The sequence below is a fragment of the Bubalus kerabau genome, chromosome 11 (assembly GCF_029407905.1).
Source record: "Bubalus kerabau isolate K-KA32 ecotype Philippines breed swamp buffalo chromosome 11, PCC_UOA_SB_1v2, whole genome shotgun sequence".
Lineage (NCBI taxonomy): Eukaryota > Metazoa > Chordata > Mammalia > Artiodactyla > Bovidae > Bubalus > Bubalus kerabau.
In genome coordinates this window covers 53,254,875-53,271,071 of record NC_073634.1, presented here as the reverse complement: position 1 = coordinate 53,271,071, position 16,197 = coordinate 53,254,875, and the positions used below count along the sequence as shown (strand labels likewise).

General features: G+C 40.4%; 1 protein-coding gene across 1 annotated transcript in view; it reads left to right on the top strand.

The window, feature by feature from the left end:
• The first annotated feature begins 1,910 nt into the window (after nucleotides 1-1,910).
• The window catches only part of DNAH6 (dynein axonemal heavy chain 6), a 279,939-nt gene continuing 265,652 nt past the window's right edge, over nucleotides 1,911-16,197 (top strand). The window contains exons 1-3 of the mRNA XM_055540370.1: nucleotides 1,911-2,018; nucleotides 4,056-4,288; nucleotides 12,871-13,047. Coding sequence (XP_055396345.1) covers nucleotides 4,064-4,288; nucleotides 12,871-13,047 — 402 coding nt within the window. The 5' untranslated portion in view covers nucleotides 1,911-2,018; nucleotides 4,056-4,063. The remainder of the gene's footprint in view (nucleotides 2,019-4,055; nucleotides 4,289-12,870; nucleotides 13,048-16,197) is intronic.

The window sequence follows — 16,197 nt, the reverse complement described above, 5'->3', positions numbered from 1 at the left end:
AGATTTTTGTCTCCCACTGCATAAACTTTGAAAAGAACAGATAAAAATATTCATTGCACATCCAAAATGTAATCTATTTTGGGAGGTGTGTCTCACATTACATATTATTATAATATGCTTGGATGTATATTGGGTTGGTTTTGAATTTTTTTCACTACTAGTTTGTATTTTATTCTCTCTGATTGGTTACCTGCGTGTACCTTATGATGTTTACATTTCAGTTTTTTAATTGTTTCTAAACTGAAGTTCCTCTCTTGCTATTTCCTAGTCTGATTAAGAATTAGGAGATTTGTATTCTAGTTTTATCTCTACCAGGGCTAGGTGCCTGACCTGGAGTAAATTACTTCCTTTCTCTCTGGGTCTCAGCTCTCTTTTTAATAAAATGGGGAAGCAGTTGGATTGAGTGATCTGTTATATCCTTTCCAGCTCTAATGTTACATGTCTCTCTACTTTGTAGGCATGTAAAATACATACCCGAGTATCTTAAGATTGATAAACTGCAGGTTGTGAGTTTAATATGTCAAGCACTTCATATACAGCTTTGCATTCAAGGCAAGAAACACATATCAAGGTTAAAACAAAAAGGACCAAAAAGGAAAAAGTAAAACAATGACTTTCAGAGGTGATTATGTTATTTTGGAGGGGAGGCTGAAAACCAAGACTCTGTCATCTGGTGGAATATTTACCCTAGACAGGTGAAAGGACTGCTTCCCCTGATCACTAACTGGGATAAAGCATCTAAAGTAAGCAACTGCATGGGGCATCCGTGGGATTGCTTCCATATACCATTGCCAGCAGTCATTTGGAGATGTGCTGTTTGTTGTGTGTTTAATCCCTCAGTCCTGTCTGACTCTTTTGCGACCGCACGAACTGGAATCCGTCTGGTTCTTCTATCTATTGGATTTCCCAGGCAAGAATACTGCCCCAAGTTACCATTTCCTCCTCCAGGGGATCTTCCCCATCTAGGGATCCAACCCTCCACTTTGAATCTTCTCCATTGGCAAGCGGATTCTTTACCACTGCACCACCTTAATAGGTGGGTCTAAAAGCCATAGGGGCTTCCTAGGTGCCGCTAGTGGTAGAAAACCCGCCTGCTAATGTAGGAGAGACATAAGAGGTTCAATCCCTGGGTGGGGAGGATCCCCTGGAGGAGCGCACGGCAACCCACTCCAGTATTCTTGCCTGGAGAATCCCATGGACAGAGGAGCCTGGAGGGCTACAATTCATGGAGTCTCAAAGAGTCAGGCACGACTGAAATGACTTAGCACGCACGCAAATACCATGCAAGATCCAGGGTCTGTTTTGGTGAATATAGCACAGAGACCAAGTAATATAGGCTTGCTATGCCTGACACTAAGGACACTAAATTACCTTTCAGGTAGACAAGAACATAAGTAAAAAGGACAGGGTGGAGTTTGAGGGGAAGAGCCCGCATTCTTAGTGTTTTAGGACACTCTTGGGAGGAGGTCAATGGGAGGGGCAGAGATGCAGGACGGTCGCTCTCTCGGAGATCCGGGCCTGAACTGTCTACAAAAGTACTTGATTCTTCTAACCAGACAAAACTGGATTAAAGCGAATGTCAGGCAGTCCCAAGCCTCTTGAAGAGGAACAGAAAACAGTACTGGAGGAGGGAGGGGTAGTGAGCGTGAGCCGCTGACATGCGAAGGAACAAATAGACGTAACCACCTCCTTTGGCTGCACCTTCTTCCAGCCAAGCCCTCAGAAGCCGGCAGGTCTAGTGCTGGTTCTCCACCAAACAGCGACGAAGAAAACATTCCGAGACGATAATTGGCTCGACTGCCCAGCACAGTCCTGGACTCCGAATCTGAGCGGCAGTTGGCTGAGGGGTTGCCAGTGGCGACAGATCGCGCACAGGCGCAGTAAGCATCAGCGGAGGCCCGGTGGCTGCTAGGCAACGGGAAACAGTCTAGGCTTAAGAGACAACTTTCTACTCCCGGATCTGTCTTTGCTCTGTCTCAATAGACCCTTTGAGGCGGCTGCTTCTCTAGTCTGACTTGGTGAGTCCTGAGGAATCGAGCTGTGGGGCTGAACTACGACTTCTAGGCAAAAGACTCAGCATGATCTTTGGAGTATAGAAGGAAAGGCTCAGAAAGGCAGAGAAAGTCGCATTTTAATGATACCTACCCCACTCCAGTACTCTTGCCTGGAAAATCCAATGGACGGAGGAGCCTGGTAGGCTGCAGTCCATGGGGTCGCTAAGAGTCGGACACGCTGAGCGACTTCACTTTCACTTTTCTCTTTCATGCATTGGAGAAGGAAATGGCAACCCACTCCAGTATTCTTGCCTGGAGAATCCCAGGGACGGCGGAGCCTGGTGGGCTGCCGTCTATGGGGTCGCACAGAGTCGGACACGACTGAAGCGACTTAGCATAGCATAGCATAGCATACTACCTACCTACCAGTTTACAGGGCTGGAAACTGAGGAATAGAGATACCAAGAGACTTGTCCAAGATCTCTCACTGGGTGGTCAGATCTGGACCTATTTCAATATGGTAGCCACTAGCTACACGGGGAGGGGGGCTCTTCTGATTTAAAATGTGACCTTAAGGTGAAATAATTCCACAATGTAGTAACAAAAAATAAAACTATCACATTAACAAATTTTATACTGATTATATGTTGAAATGATAATATTTTAGTTATGTTAAATAAAAAACATTATTAAAATTAATTTATTTTTAGACTTGCTGACTTAGAGAAGGAACCCTGTGTTTGCTAGGGGGAAGCATAGAGGAAAGGAGTAGTGAGGGAGAAGCTGGGATGAAGACATATACACACTGCTATATTTAACATGGATAACAACCAAGGACCTACGGTATAACACAGGGAACTCTGCTCAATGTTACGTGGCGGCCTGGATGGGAGAGTTTGGGTAAGAATGAATACATGTATATGTATGGCTGAGTCCTGAAACTATCACAACATTGTTAATTGGCTATACCCTAATACAAAATAAAAAGTTAAAAAATTCTTTATATGTTCCTTTTTGTTTTTAAATGTGGTTACTTAAAATTTTTTAGTTACATAGGAGATTTGCATTATATTTTGATTGGCCAGTGCTGATCTAGACTAAAACCTGGATCTGCTGACACCTGGTTTAAGACCCTGTGTGTGATAATACTGTTTTTAAGAAAAGTATTTACATCCATGTGATGGGACTGGAGTGTGAGTGCTGGTGAAAGTACAAGACCATTACAAAAGGCTGATAGTTCTAGTATTCTGGGGCCTTGCTAATCAAAGTTTATGAATTAGAATCTGCTTTTTCACAAGCTTTTCAAATGATTCTCATCCTCATAAAATGCCCCAAGGCACTATTTTATGAGTTAGCCATCAACTTTTTTTCCCCTTTATTTGGTTTATCTATAAGTATCTAGGCTAGGTATCTCAGATTGCCTGTGTTAGAATTACCTTTCTTTTGAACACCACTGCCACCCTCAGAAATATTTTGCACACTCATGTGTGAGAAAGGATCTCAATATGATTTCATTTCTATTCATCCTTTCAAATCTGGACTAGTGGGCTTCCCAGCTGGCAATAGTGGTAAAGAACCTTCCAGCTAATGCAGGAGAGATATAAAAGATATGGGTTTGATCCTTGGGTCAGGAAGATCCCCTGGAGGAGGACATGGGAACCCACTCCAGTATTCTTGCCTGGAGAATCCCATAGACAGAGGAGCCTGGAGGGCTACAGTCCATAGGGTTGCAAAGAGTTGGACATGACTGAAGCAACTTAGCATGCATGCTGGTATGTGGTCCCCAAATCAGAAGCAGCAACAGCATCACCTAAGAACTTATTAGAAATGCAAGTTCCTGGGTCCCATCCAAGTTGTGGGTCTTCTAGAAGGCCAGGCATAGTTTTCATTACTCTAATTCAAGTACTTAGTTTGGGAAGAATGGGGTAACTTTGATAAGTTTTCTTCGGGGATAAGCAAATGCAGCTCTGCTTGGTTCTTAAAACACCTCTGCTTAACCGTACTTCCCCAATTCTTTCGCTTTACTTTTCATTTTTCTTTTCTTGACCCTGACCTTTCCAGGGAGGAAGATGGCTTCTCGTCTCTCAGAGAATGAGTTGGACCTGAAAAGTATTGGAGAGCTGTCAGAAAACCCCATGCTTGCAAGACTAAATAGTATAAGAGCAAAGGGAAGACTGAGTTTTGTAACACCCACAGAAAATCAAGGTGATACACAAGTCCTGACATTTGAACACACTACAAAAGCTCAGGAGAGGACGAGAAAACGACAGCAGCCTATAAAACTGGAGCCTTTGGTAAGGTTGAAAACCAGCATTTTAGCCACTTTTGGCTACAGAGGAAGTTGCAGAGTTGCTTTGGGGGTTGGTAATAATTTCTAGACTCTTAATTAACACAGAAGGAATGAAAACTTGAAAGTTAAGACTTGTTTAAGAGCATGTAAACATAATTATTTATTTTAAAAAATGTTGAGTTCTAAAAGTACTGTTGGAGGTGGTGGGATGCTGTGATGAAAAAGTTCTCTAGCACATAAATCCTCTCTAGCATTATGTGCAATACGGATACTTAATCATGTAGGTTGTAAGGCTATTTTAGGTACTTGGGTACCATTTCATACTAGAAACTTCAGTAAGAGTAATATGTATAATTGTATAATTTTATTATTTTCAAACAAATGCCTAGTGTCCTGAAAAATTTTGTGCATGTCTGAAAAATAATTTTAAGAATCCACATCTTTGTCAAAACTGAGGCTTCTCTTTATTTTTGCTAGACTGATAGGTGAAAATGACATCACATTGTTGTTGTGGTTTGCATCTCATTAGTGAAGTTAACAAATTATGTAAAAATATATATTTTATGTAAAACATTATGCAAAATTTATGTAAAATTGTTTGAGCATGGAGAAAGGATAAATATCCTATTGTTTTAATGACAGTTATCATAGAAAAGAGAGTCAGAGATTGGAGAATTGAAAGAAGGAAAAGTGTAAAAGAAGAGTGGGAGGCAGTATATATGTGGTGGACATTGAGTGTATTTTCATTCATTCAGTGGCATGCATCTTACTTATTTCATGGATTCTGTTCATAACCATTTTTCACTTTAAAATTAAGTTGTTTGCTTTTTTCCTATCAGCTTTTGAGGTTTTAAAAAATATGCATATATATGTATATCTTTAACTATATATATATATATATATATGTAATGGACATTAACCCTTATTCCATTGCTTCTCAAATTTAAGTACGAATTCATACAGGAGGTAGACATTCTTGGAGATCCATAGTGCTGATTTCATTATTTTTATTTAAATGTTACTTTATATGAAAAAAGATTAACCTAGGGAAAAAAACCACTTCAGATGGTGACTTCAGCCATGAAATTAAAAGACGCTTGCTCTTTGGAAGAAAACCTATGACCAACCTAGACAGCATATTCAAAAGCAGAGACATTACTTTGTTGACAAAGGTTCGTCTAGTCAAGGCTATGGTTTTTCCTGTGGTCATGTATGGATGTGAGAGTTGGACTGTGAAGAAGGCTGAGCACCGAAGAATTGATGCTTTTGAACTGTGGTGTTGGAGAAGACTGTTGAGAGTCCCTTGGACTGCAAGGAGATCCAACCAGTCCATTCTGAAGGAGATCAGCCCTGGGATTTCTTTGGAAGGAATGATGCTAAAGCTGAAACTCCAGTACTTTGGCCACCTCATGCGAAGAGTTGACTCATTGGAAAAGACTCTGATGCTGGGAGGGATTGGGGGCAAGAGGAGAAGGGGACGACAGAGGATGAGATGGCTAGATGGCATCACTGACTCGATGGACGTGAGTCTGAGTGAACTCCGGGAGTTGGTGATGGACAGGGAGGCCTGGCGTGCTGCGATTCATGGGGTCGCAAAGAGTCGGACATTACTGAGCGACTGATCTGATCTGATCTGATGTATAGATGTGAGAGTTGGACTATAAAGAAAGCTGAGGACCTGAAGAATTGATGCTTTTGAACTGTGGTGTTGCAGAAAACTCTTGAGAGTCCCTTAAACAGCAAGGAGATCAAACTAATCAATCCTAAAGTCGATCCTAAAGGAAGTCAGTCCTGAATATTCATTGGAAGGACTGATACTGAAGCTGAAACTCCAATACTTTGGCCACCTGATGTGAAGAACTGACTCATTTGAAAAGACCCTGATGCTGGGAAAGATTGAAGGCAGGAGGAGAAGGGGACGACAGAGGATGAGATGGTTGGATGACATCACTGACTCTATGGACATGAATTTGAGCAAGCTCCGGGAGTTGGTGATGGACAGGGAAGCCTGGCATGCTGCAGTCCATGGGGTAGCAACGTGTCAGACATGACTGAGAGACTGAATTGAACTGAAGGAATTAATTCAAATATTTAATAAGAAAATTAACAGCTTAAATACAAAGAAAGCTATACAACCGATTGCAGTTCAGATTAACAAAAAATACAAAGTAACAGACGCTCTTGTCCTTGAAATTCCATTTGCAAGGTGGGTAGGGTACTGCCTGTAGCTGCTCTCTTCTCCAGAGAGCACTGTGCCCACACTATGTGGGCACAGTAGGGGCCTCCCTACTATTTTTTCCCCATGAACCTTGTATGACTTTTAATATGACTTTTCCATGTACTTTTACACCTATTTATCTCTGATGGATTTACTTCACTTGGCAAAAGTGTATAATGAACCTTTGATGATTAAAGTAAGCTCCATTTGTTATCAGTGTGATAAATTCATATATGTTGAATATTTATTCATACCTGCTATCGTCCAGTCTCTGAGTCATGCTCTGGAGAAACAGCAATGAGCAAGGCAGACAAGATTCCAGTTGACATTCTAATGATCCTAAGTAAAGAAACTGAGCAATGTCATCTGATGATAGTTACTGTTAAGAAAATAATATCGGGAACCTAGTCAAGACAAACCACAGGCTCCTTTAGATTGGGTGATGTCACCTGAATGAATCCTAGAGGAGATGTCATCTGAATGAGTCCCAGACTTTATCACCTGCCAGACTGAATGGACAAGCTTTCAGAGATGCCAGTCCCAAATTTTGGAACCCCAAAATTCATTTCTTCCCTGGAACAAATTCCACTTGATCATAGTGTATGTTCCTTTTAAGGTCTTGCTGAATTCTGTTTGCTAATATTTTATTGATTTCTGCATCTATGTTTGTCAAGAGTATTGGCTTGCAGTTTTCTTTTCTTGGTATTATCCTTGTCCAGTTTTGGGGTTGATTTCCTGTAGGATTGATGTCCTTGCTGTCCAAGGGACTCTCAAGAGCTTCTCCAGCATCACAATTCAAAAGCATCAATTCTTCAGTTCTCAGCCTTCTTTATGGTCCAGCGCTCACATCTATACATGACTACTACAAAATATAACAGAGAGATTAAAGATCTAAATAAATGAAGAATGATGCTATGTGGTTTAAAAGAAAAAAATTTAAGATGTCAATTCTCCCCAATTGACCTATAAATCCAGCACAATTCCAATCACAGTCCACATAATATTTCTTTTTTGGTAGAAATTGACAAGCTGATTCTAACATTCATAGAGAAATGCAAAGGACTTAGAACAAGCAAAGCAACATTGAAAAAGAAAAATTTTTTAATCTAACACTCTTGATTTCAATACTTACTATAAAACTACAATAATTAAGACATTATAGCATTGGTGTCAAGATAGACAAATAGACTGATAGAATACATTTTGCATAGGTTGGCATGCTTTATATTACTCCATATATCTTATGTGCTGCTTTTTTTTTCCTTCATTTTTCTTTCTGACTGCCATTCTGATTGGGTGATTCCCATTATTCTGTCTTCCAGATAACTTATTCACTCTTCTTTGTTATTTAGTCTGCTATTTATTGCTTCTAGATTGGTTTTTATCTCACCAATTGAGCTGTCTAATTTTGATTGGTTCTTCTTTATACTTTGTAGTTCCTTGTTACAATGATCTGCATTTCCATCAATCATCTTTCTCAATTCCTTCAGCATTTTTATTATCTTCTTTTTGAACTTGGGGTCTAATAGTGTGATGAAGTCTGTTTCGTTATTTGTTCTTTCATGAAATTTCTCTTGTTCTTTTAACTGAGAATGGGTCCTCTGCTTTTTCATTTCACTTAAACTTTCTCTGTCTCTGTGAATTTAGGAGAAGCAGTTATCTACTTGGTGTTTGAAGGAGTGTCCCTAGGAAGACTGTATTTTTGTGTAGTGGCTGGCTTGGTCTGAATGCCAGCCACGTCTATCCTGAGTGTGTTTGCTGTTATCCCTTGATAGTAGCTGTGATAGTAGACACCGAGGTCTCCAGAGCTAGTGCTGGATGTTGGGTGAGGTCTCTTCTTTTCTCCATGGCTGTCACTGCCCTGTTGGCGAGGGGGTCTGTTCTCTAGTTATTGGAGTAGAAACCCTGAAGGTTGGGTTTAATCAGGATCCACTGCCCTTGAGTATATGACATAAAATTTGTATTTTATGGAAAAATAAGAAGAATTGAAACATTAAAAAATTCTCTGCCCTTTGTCCTTCTCTCTCCTTGCACCGTGCTTTGTATATCTGCAATGTGCATCAACTAGACCTCTCTCAGAGGCAGGAATACCTGTTCAACCATAAAAACCAACATCTCCCAGAATCAACAAGACAGCTTCTTAAATGATAACATTCCTTCTTGAGCTAATACATGGTCACATGCCCCACCATGATAATACTTGGATCTGGATCATGTAAACTGCCAATAATATGTCATTTGATGTACATCTAATGTACATCTCTGTCTCAAAAACACTTCTATAACTGTGCCTTGACTTCTAACAAGTAGAAGAATTCTCAGAGCTTTCTGAGGTTCTTGTGTTATCATCCTCAAATATGTCTTGAATAAAACTTTCCATTTCTTCATTAACCAACTGATTAATTTTTGATCAACAAGTGGATGCCCTGCCCCACAAGAGGTGACTGTTAAAGTAAGTGAGGCCCATATTGTCACAGTGAACCTGTGGATGGCACGTGCAGGCAGCCATGGTTCCACCCAGAAGCAGCCCATGATCACTCCTCTTTGTGTGTTTGTCCCACATCTACTGTTGGTATGAAGTGGGCTGGAGCTGGGGCCAGGGTGCTGGTGGCTGCAGGAATCTAAGTGGTTTTGCTGCCACCTGGGACCTGGGCTGCCTCTTTGCTGACATGTCCCAGAACTGTCCTCCCCAGATCCAGCTCCAAACTGCAGTGTAGAGTGGGCAGGGCCAGAGTTCTGCTGCCAGAAATAAGCAAAACCTGTATATTCCTGCCTCTGGCATGTCTACCAGGGACTAAGAGTCTAGTTGCTGTGCATTTCTATGGCACCACTTAGTATGCACACTGACAGAGTCCTCAAGGACCAGACCTGCCCCCGCCCTGTGTGTGCATGCAAAGGGATCCAAGGTTTGATCAGGATCACATGCTAGGCCTTCCAGGCTATCTCTCTGCAGGTAGATGGAGCCCTCTCCCAGGGTGTGTCTGTCCAAGACTTGGCACTTTGCCTTGGTGAGCCTGGTATGGTGTGTACTTGGAATTGGGAAGTGTGGTATGCAGCAGTGACTAGCAGTGGTCTCTGTCTGCCCTGACAGTAAGTCAGCACACCCACACTCCTCCCAAGTCGAATTAGCCTTCTCCAGGCCCTCTATCTGTCCTAGTGGACCTCCTGGCAGGCCAGGGGGTTTCCCGGGGTGAGAGTCTGACCTTGAGGAACTTCTCTCCTTTATGAATCCCTCCCAGGGGTGCCAGTTCTGTTCAGCATGCCATTCCCACCTCCTCCTCTTTCTACCCCTTTACCTGGAGATCTTTTTCGCAGCTTTGGTTGTGTGGATCTTCTGCAAGTTTCCAACTGGTGTTCTGTGAGACTCGTTCCACCCGTAGCTGGATTTTTGATGTGTTTTTAGGGAGGTGAGCTCCATGCCCTTCTACTCCACCATCCTGATCCCCCTCCAGCATTTTATTTTTAGAAGCCCCAAAGTGGAAACAACCACAATGTCCATCAAGAGATGAATGAAAAAATTGTGATGTTTCCTACTCAGCCTAAAAAATAAATGAATTATGGATGAAACAACATAGGGGAATCTCAGCATAATTAATTATGCTGAAAGATGATTGGGCAAAAGATACATACTATTTTATTGCATTTACATAAAAGTCTGGAAAATGCAAATTAATGTATAATGCTGCAAAGCAGATCCGTATTTGCTTAGGGAGGAGTATTGTAAAGGAACCTGAGAAGGCTCATGTTTGAGTTCTGTTTCATATATATAATTGGGTTGGCCAAAAACATCTTATGAAAAGACTAGAACATATATATATATATGACTAGAACATATATATAATATAAGCGTATATATAATAAAAAAACTAGAACATATATATAATATGACTTCTAAATTATGTCAACATATCAGTTTGGACACTTTAAATATGTACAGTTTGTGTGTGTGTTTGTGTGTTACTTGCTTAGTTGTGTCCAACTTTTTGCAACCCCGTGGGCTGTAACCTGCCAGGCTCCTCTGTCCATGGAACTTTCCAGGCATGAATACTGGAGTGGGTTGCCATTTCCTTCTCCAAAGTACAGCTTAATGTATGTCTATTATACCTCAGGAGAAGGCAATGGCACCCCACTCCAGTACTCTTGCCTGGAAAATCCCATGGACGGAAGAGCCTGGTGGGCTGCAGTCCATGGGGTCGTGAAGAGTTGGACACGACTGAGCAACTTCACTTTCACTTTTCACTTTCATGCATTGGAGAAGGAAATGGCAACCCACTCCAGTGTTCTTGCCTGGAGAATCCCAGGGACGGGGGAGCTTGGTGGGCTGCCGTCTATGGGGTCGCACAGAGTCAGGCATGACTGAAGCGACTTAGCAGCATTATATCTCAGGAAAGCCGTTAGAATAATTTAAACTGTTAAAAAAATTCACATTTCCCTGATTGTCTTATAATAATTTTGTTTGCAAAGTCCTTGTTAAAATTTAGATCAAAATAAGATCTATGCACTAACTGGTCGATATTTTTCTTCTAACTGGTTGATATTTCTCTTAAGTCTCTTGATTTATAAGTTATCCATCAACTCTTTTACTTTTTCCTGGGAAAAAAATTTTAATTGATAAAATTAGTTATTTGTCTATATAGTCCCACAGTCTAGTTTTGTTGATTGCATCCCCACCATGGTAGCTAACCTATTTCTCTGGTTCTTATATTTCCTATATGTTGGTATTTAGATCTAGAGTCTTGAGTTTGATTTTCTGGGGCTGAATACTTCCATACCAAGTGCAGTGTTCTTTGATTAAACTGGCATATAGAATCTGGTTGTCTCTCTTTTTTTCTTCCAGTTTTATTGAGATATAATAAACATAATGTACTGTATAAGTTAGACATCAACAACATACTGATTTGGCTTACATACATCATGAGATGTTTACCATGATAAGTTTAGTGAACAGCTATCAATTCATATAGATACAAAATTTAAGAAAAAAAATTTCTTATAATGAGAACCATTAGGACTCTTGTAACAACTTTCATATGTATTGCCTCTATCATCTTGCACATTACATCCATAGTACTTATTTATCTTATAACTGGAATTTTTTGTATTTTATACACAATTTTTAAAGGTTACACTCCATTTACAGTTATTAAAAAATATTGGCTCTATTTCCCATTTTGTAAAATATATTCTTATAGCCTATCTTATACCCAATAGTTTATATCTCCCACTCCCCAACCTCTGCTTTGCCCCTTCAGGCCCATTCATAACTACTAGTTCTCTATATCTATAAGTCTGCTTCTTTTTTGTTATATTCACTAGTTTGTTGTACTTTTGGATTCCACATGTAAGTGATACCATGCAGTATTTGTCTTTCTGTCTGACTTAACTCACTTAGCATAATACCTTCCAAGTTCATCCATGTTGCTGCAAATGGCAAAATTCTATTCTTTTCAATGGCTGAGTAATACTTCACAGTGTGTGTGTGTGTGTGTGTGTGTGTGTGTGTGTATTGATGGGTTCTTAGGTTGCTTCCATATCTTGGCTATTGTATAAAGCCTCAGTGAACATAGGGTGCATATATCTTTTTGAATTACTATTTTAATTTTCTTCAGATAAATACCCAGGAGTGGAATTGCTGGGTCATATGGTAGTTCTTTTTTAAATTTTTTTGAGAATCTCCATACTGTTTTCCATAGAGGCTGCACCAGTTTACATTCCCACCAGCAGTTTTCCCTTTTCTCTACATCTCAGCAACACTTGTTATTTGTTGTCTCTTTGACAACAGTCATTCTGACAGGTGTGAGGTGATACCTCTCTATGGTTTTGATTTACACTGTCCTAACAATTAATGATACTGAGCATCTATTCATGAGCCTATGGGTCATCTGTACTTCCTCTTTGGAAATAAGTCTATTCAGATTCTCTGCCCATTTAAAAATCAGGTTGTTTGGCTTTGTGATGGTCTTCAACCAGTTATGGCTATAGAAAGTGAACAGTGACTTTTGGGTAAGGTGGGAGGAATGTATGATCCTTCCCATGGTAACTGTTGTAGTGAATGGTAGGGAGTTTGTACTGAACAATTAGTGAGTATGTCATTTCATGCTTCTGCACTCTTTCTGTCATAACATCACCCTTAGAAGTATTCGTTGGTGTTTAAAAGGCAGAATTAATGGAAACTAAGCAGAAAAGTCTTACTCATGCAGCAGGCCGTGGACAAACTGGTGGTAGCTGCTATAATGATTGTGGCCTAGATAGGAAGTAGTCCTGGAAGGTGATCAATTTCCAACAGAACCAGAACCCAAAGGTAGTTAAGAATAAGACCAGTTCACATTAATTTTTAAGGGATTAACATGTCTCTTTATTTCCCAAAGCCAGTACTAAAAGTCCACCAAGATCATAAGATGCCTGATTACATATATGAACAGAACCGAAACCGGTTAATCGCTTCTGGTGTCCTAAAACCTCCAAGAAGTCCTGAAGAAAAAACTTCTACCAAATCTCTTGTTCAGTTTCTTGAGCATGGAGAGGCTGTGAAAAAGAAAAAACAGGTATAGTATTAAAGTGCTTCATTAATTCTTTCAATTTTAGTTCCTACAGCATTGGTAACCTGAGTTATCATGAGTTAACCTTTTAACTCATAATGATAATGGCAAAGTCTTTTTCTATTAGGTTATATAATGGATTTGGGCAACATATCTCCCAGTTCTTCCTGTTTAAGGGAAATTTGTCAAGTAGAGGTTAATACAACATTGTAAGTCAACTGTGCATGTGTGTTCAGCCACTTAAGTCTTGTCTGACTCTTTGCAACCTCAAGGACTGTATCCAGCCAGGCTCCCCTCTCCATGGGATTTCCCAGGCAACAATAGGATAAAATCATAAAGGAAAACTTTTAGTCTGTACACTGTTTTCTGATGTTCTCTAGCTGCTGCTGCTGCTGCTGCTAAGTTGCTTCAGTCGTGTCCGACTCTTAGCGACCCCATGGACTGCAGCCCACCAGGCTCCTCCGTCCATGGGATTTTCCAGGCAAGAGTGCTAGAGTGGGGAGCCATTGCCTTCTCCAGATGTTCTCTAGAAGACATGTTAAAAGAAGACATAATAGTGTTTTGAATGTTATTATAACTTTAATGAAATTTTCATCATTATTCCCCCAAATCTTTGAAGACCTTGGTGAAGGGCAGTAAAATAGAAACTGAACCAGCTAGAGAGACAACTTTTATAATTGATGAGAGTTATAGAGCGGGGAAGGAATAAGTGAATAGTAGCTCTGGGGCAAAATCACTAGAGCCTGGCTTTATGTGAATACATGTAGATATTTAACAAGAACAACAAAAAACAGAAGTGGGAGAAAATATGGAGGACACACCTGCAATTAAAAATACCAATAGAGCCAAGAATTCTCTGAGCTTTTTATTGAGAGGATCTTTCAGTGCTAGCTGTCTCTTTCAGGCTTTAGGCTGGATCTCTAGGAATGAAGAGTTGAGGACAAGCTGTGTCCTTGAGAATTATAGAATCTGGAGGTGGGAAATAAACAAGTAAACACTTACGCCTAGTAGATGTGTGATAAGAGCTCTCACTGATCATTTAAAGAACAAAATAATGGAAAACCAAACAGAATGGATGCTTAGATCTGGTGGCCAGAATGACCACTGGTGGAAGAAAAACTATCCTAAGGAATTGCACTAAACTCAGAGGAATGAGTGGAAAGTTAGCAAGGCAGATAAGATAGGACAACTATGGACTTGAAAGCCAGCTGGAAGAAGGCTCACCCATGGGTTTGGTTGAGATCATCCTGAAAGAATATCATATAATAAATTGCATGAACTTGTGTGTGTGTGTGTGTGTGTGTGTGTGTGTGTGTATGTGTGTGGCCAGTCACTCAGTCGTTTCTGACTCGTTGTGACCCCATGGACTGTAGCCCACCAGGCTCTTCTGCTCATGGAATTCTCCAGGCAAGAATACTGGAGTGGGTTGCCATGCCCTCCCCCAGGGGATCTTCCTGATTCAGGGATCAAACCCAGATCTCTTGCATCTCCTGCATTGGCAGGTGAAATCTTTACATGAAATTGTATAACTTTGGTTTCTGTGAATTAGAGAAAATGAGATATTTTAAGTGGGGCTGAGAAAGGTTGTTAATTAATTCATTTGATATAAAGTAGGTTGAATTTCAAAAAGAGAGAGATTGTGCACACTATTATATATAAGAAGTATAAAAAACAAGGTCCTACTGTATAGCACAGGGAACTGTATTCGATATCCTGTGATAAACCATAATGGGAAAGAATATGAAAAAGAATATATATATGTTTGACTGAGAGCTTCCCTGATGGCACTAGTGATAAAGAACCTGCCTGCCAGTGCACGAGATGTAAGAGACTCGGGTTCAATCCCTGGGTGGGGAAGGTCCCCTGGAGGAGGTCATGGCAACCCACTCCAGTATTCTTGCCTGGAGAAACCCATGGACAGAGGAGCCTGGCAGGCTACATTCCATAGGGTCACAAAGAGTTGGATACAGCTGAAGAGATCAGCATACACACACATATGTATAACTGAATCACTTTGCTGTCCAATAGAAGTTAATAAAACATTGTAAATCAACTGTGCATGCATGCTTAGCCACTTAAGTTGTGTCCGACTCTGCAACCCCATGGACTGTAGCTGGCCAGGCTCCCTGTCCATGGGATTTCCCAGACAAGAATACTGGAGTGAGTAGCCATTTCCTTCTCGAGGGGATCTTCCAAACCCAGGGATTGAACCTGCATCTCCTGCATTGGCAGGCAGATTCTTTACCCCTGAGCCACCATGGAAACCCCCCAAATCAACTCCCAAAACAAATTTTTTAATTAAAAAAATTAAAGAGAGATTTTGTTCACATCTGGAATGAAGGAAGCAACTGAAAAGGAATAAGTTACGAGTTATGTTTGGTTGTAACTGTAACTAAGTGAAGAATTCAGTAAAGAGAGTTTGAAAGGAATTGTGGGAAAAAGGGGATGTTTCATTTAAAAGAAGGATATTTATTTTTCTGGGTATTGATTTCTCAGAATGAGTTTAGAGTGGATATGTAACAATGAGGATTTCCTGCGTGATGAAGGAAGGAAAGAAGGGAGGGAATAAATGAGGAAGGAAGGAGGGAGGGAGGAAAGTTAAAGAGTTTGCTTCTGGTAATTAAGGAAGATTGATTATCAGTTGGAGAAGGAAATGGCAACCCACTCCAATATGCTTGCCTGGAAAATTCAATGGCCAGAGGAACCTGGTGGGCTACAGTCCATGGGGTCACAAAGAGTCAGCCGCGACTGAGCACATGAGCACATTATCAGTTGGACTGGGCATCCATCATAGAGGAGTATGATAGCTCGTCTACATTTTATTTCCCTCCCCCAACCCCTGCAAAATCCAAACTTGTGTGACTGTTTACATTAAATGACATCTTCACACTAAGTTACATAATTAGAAATAAAATGTAACTATGTAGGCCTATTGTTGAAGAAATCTTTCACTTAGAATGCAGTATACTTTTCTAAGGGATATAATAAAGAAAATAAAAACATTTCCTGTTAAAGTATTAGCACTCTTGTCTCATAAAAAAAGTTGATCACAGCTCATGTTGAAAGGTTCGGACAAAGCAATGTGTATTTTCTCTGGTTCTGGCATCTGGTTTGGCCTCTTCTTTTTCATAAGAAAACAGTATCTTCGCTACTATC